Here is a 2,442-nt window from a genome sequence, read left to right on the forward strand (position 1 = left end):
GAAGCCCCCCTACTTTGCCCCCCCCCCCCCAAAAGCATAGGGAACACAGGGCATCCCTTTCCCACAGACCAAGAGTTCCTCTCTATACCTTGTGGCTAAGAGCCGCTGATGGACCTCTGCTCCATGTGTTTATCTAGTTCCCTCTTGAAGCTGTCCATGCTTGTAGCCGCTGCCGCCCCCTCCTGTGGTTCTGAAGTTCTTCCTGAGGTGTGGCCTGTCAAAAGGAAACACTGTAAGATGGAGCTCTTCCACCAGGCTTCCGATTAGGGTGCCGCCCTTCCAGTAACGAGGCCCTGGCCCCAATACCAACATCAACCCAGGCAGACGATCAATAGCCTGACAGAACCCCGACTGCAGTGGGAGTTGATCACATGGGTGCCGAGAATGCCGCCATCGGCTATGAATTGCACGAGTGCTTTATGATCTGTTTTATTCTGTACTGATTTTGTTTAAATGCTGTGTTTCAACTGTTTTAACATTTTTCTGTAAGCCGCCCTGAGCCTGCCTGGGCGGAGAGGGCGGGATACAAATTAAACAGGCAAACAAAACCCTGGACTGGGTGCGAGAGCCCCAGACTCTGTCCTGGCCGCTAGCGGGGCCTGGCACAGATTTCAGGGGTGCCTTCCTCTGTTAACTGGAACGGCTGTTTTGGGTATTGCGGACTCCAGTGAAGTGAAGGGGCTCTCACCCACTAAGCCTTCACCCATGCGCGAGGCGTGCCTCGGAAGGACATGGGGTGGCACCATCGCTTTGCCGGAAGAGGCGCTGCGTGGCGTGCACGTGTCTGGTTGTACGATCCGGAATCCCGAGATTTTGGCAGAGAGCAACCTTCTGGCTTTTTCCTCCTCCCCCTTTAATGTTCTGCAGGAAATCCCGAACGCGCCTCCAAGCGGCGAGTGTGGATTTGTGGGCAGTCCGTGGTCGTCTCTGCCGAGAAGCAGGCATCTGGCACCGAGGCAGGATCCCAGCTGGGCTTGGAGGAGGGTGTCATTCTGGAGTGGCACGGGCAGGAAGGCCTCACCTGGACGCAGCTGGTGCCCCTGCTGCAGAGCCTGGCGGCTCAGGGGCAGGCCCCAGATGTGCTGGTCGTCCACCTTGGCGAGAGTGACCTAGAGGGTCACCGCGGGGCTCCGCTGGCTTCCACCATCAGGAAGGAGCTGGAGCTCGTGAAGGAACTCTTCCCTCAGGCCCGAATACTGTGGTCCAACCTGCTCTTAAGGAGGCGTGGCTCTGGCAAGGCGGGCTCTCGCACGGTGAACCGGGCGCGCACCGTGGTGAACCTCGAAATGGGGCCGTTCGTTGCCACTCTCGGGGGTGCCGTCATCGAGCACCAGGCAATTCTGCACACCGACCCCGATTTCTATACAGACGGCGACAATCTCTCCGGCCGTGGCCTCGACCTGTTTCTGGAGGACGTTAAAAACGGGATACTGGCTCACTTGCAGTCTTGACAGCGCGAGGAAGGTAGAGGCGTCCAACGTTAGCTTTCCAGCTCTCCACGCGTGCGCGTATTTTTCAGGGAACCTTTTGATCTGGAATATGAATGTGAATGCATTGGAAAAGGTGGTCTCCCTGCTGAGGGGAAGGCACAGAAAAGCAGCCGGGACTTCCTGCTGCCAGGGGGAGGTTTCCCGCGTCCAGTTTGTTGGCGCCAGAGCAGAGGCCGTGGCCCCCTCCTGTGTCGGGGGGGTGGGATCTTTGACAGCAGTCGGACGGGGCACAGGAAGAGGCAGTGCAGAAGAACCAAGGGGATTTTAAAAATCCCCCCCCCCCCCCCCAGAAATCTCCACTGTCTAATAAATCAGTGACCATCACAAACTTTTCTTGTGTGCAGAAATGATTTTTTTTAATTGCCCTGCAAATAAGAATACTGTACACAATAGTAGGCTGCCCAACCCCGTCCTTGTGCAGTGAGCATCATCGAAAGAGCCGTGGGGTGGGGGTGGGGACCTGAGAGCAAACGCAGAGGCTCCGGATCACCTGCCGGCATTGGTCTGGAGTGGCGATTCTGCCCGGGAGGTTCCCGAGTGTTTAGGTCGCCAGTGATCCTAAAGGGAATCTTGGAACTCTGCAAAGGAGGACAGTGCGGATGTCGGCCCGAGTGCTGCCGGCTGAGGGTTCAGAGGCAGAGACCAAGCCAGCCGGGAGCACCGGGGCACGTGGTGCCTGCCCCCCAGTTCCCGTGACACCTGAGCTGTCCAGCCTTACAGGGTTCTGCTCCGATTGTTTTTTAAGGCTCCCGGCTGGGATGTGAAAACCTGTCTGTCTTGACTCCCCAGTGCGCTGTCACACAGTGCACACTGCTTCCCGTTCTCACCCCCGGATCACATTCTTTACTGCCTCCCCTCCTGGGTGTATCTTACAACAATATATGGCAGAATCCACATAGGGTGTGTGTGTTTTCCTGAAATGTCGGGGTGAAGATACTTCATGAGAAAACCC

The 2,442-nt window shown here is 57.0% G+C and overlaps 1 protein-coding gene across 1 annotated transcript in view; it reads left to right on the forward strand.

Moving 5' to 3' along the window:
* LOC107105998 (nascent polypeptide-associated complex subunit alpha, muscle-specific form-like) overlaps positions 1-1,733 on the forward strand; it is a 42,999-nt gene extending 41,266 nt beyond the window's left edge. The window contains exon 17 of the mRNA XM_015406072.1: positions 868-1,733. Coding sequence (XP_015261558.1) covers positions 868-1,451 — 584 coding nt within the window. The 3' untranslated portion in view covers positions 1,452-1,733. The remainder of the gene's footprint in view (positions 1-867) is intronic.
* Positions 1,734-2,442: the final 709 nt, after the last annotated feature.

The sequence above is a fragment of the Gekko japonicus genome, unplaced genomic scaffold (genome assembly GCF_001447785.1).
Source record: "Gekko japonicus isolate JY-2015 unplaced genomic scaffold, Gekko_japonicus_V1.1 scaffold561, whole genome shotgun sequence".
NCBI lineage: Eukaryota > Metazoa > Chordata > Lepidosauria > Squamata > Gekkonidae > Gekko > Gekko japonicus.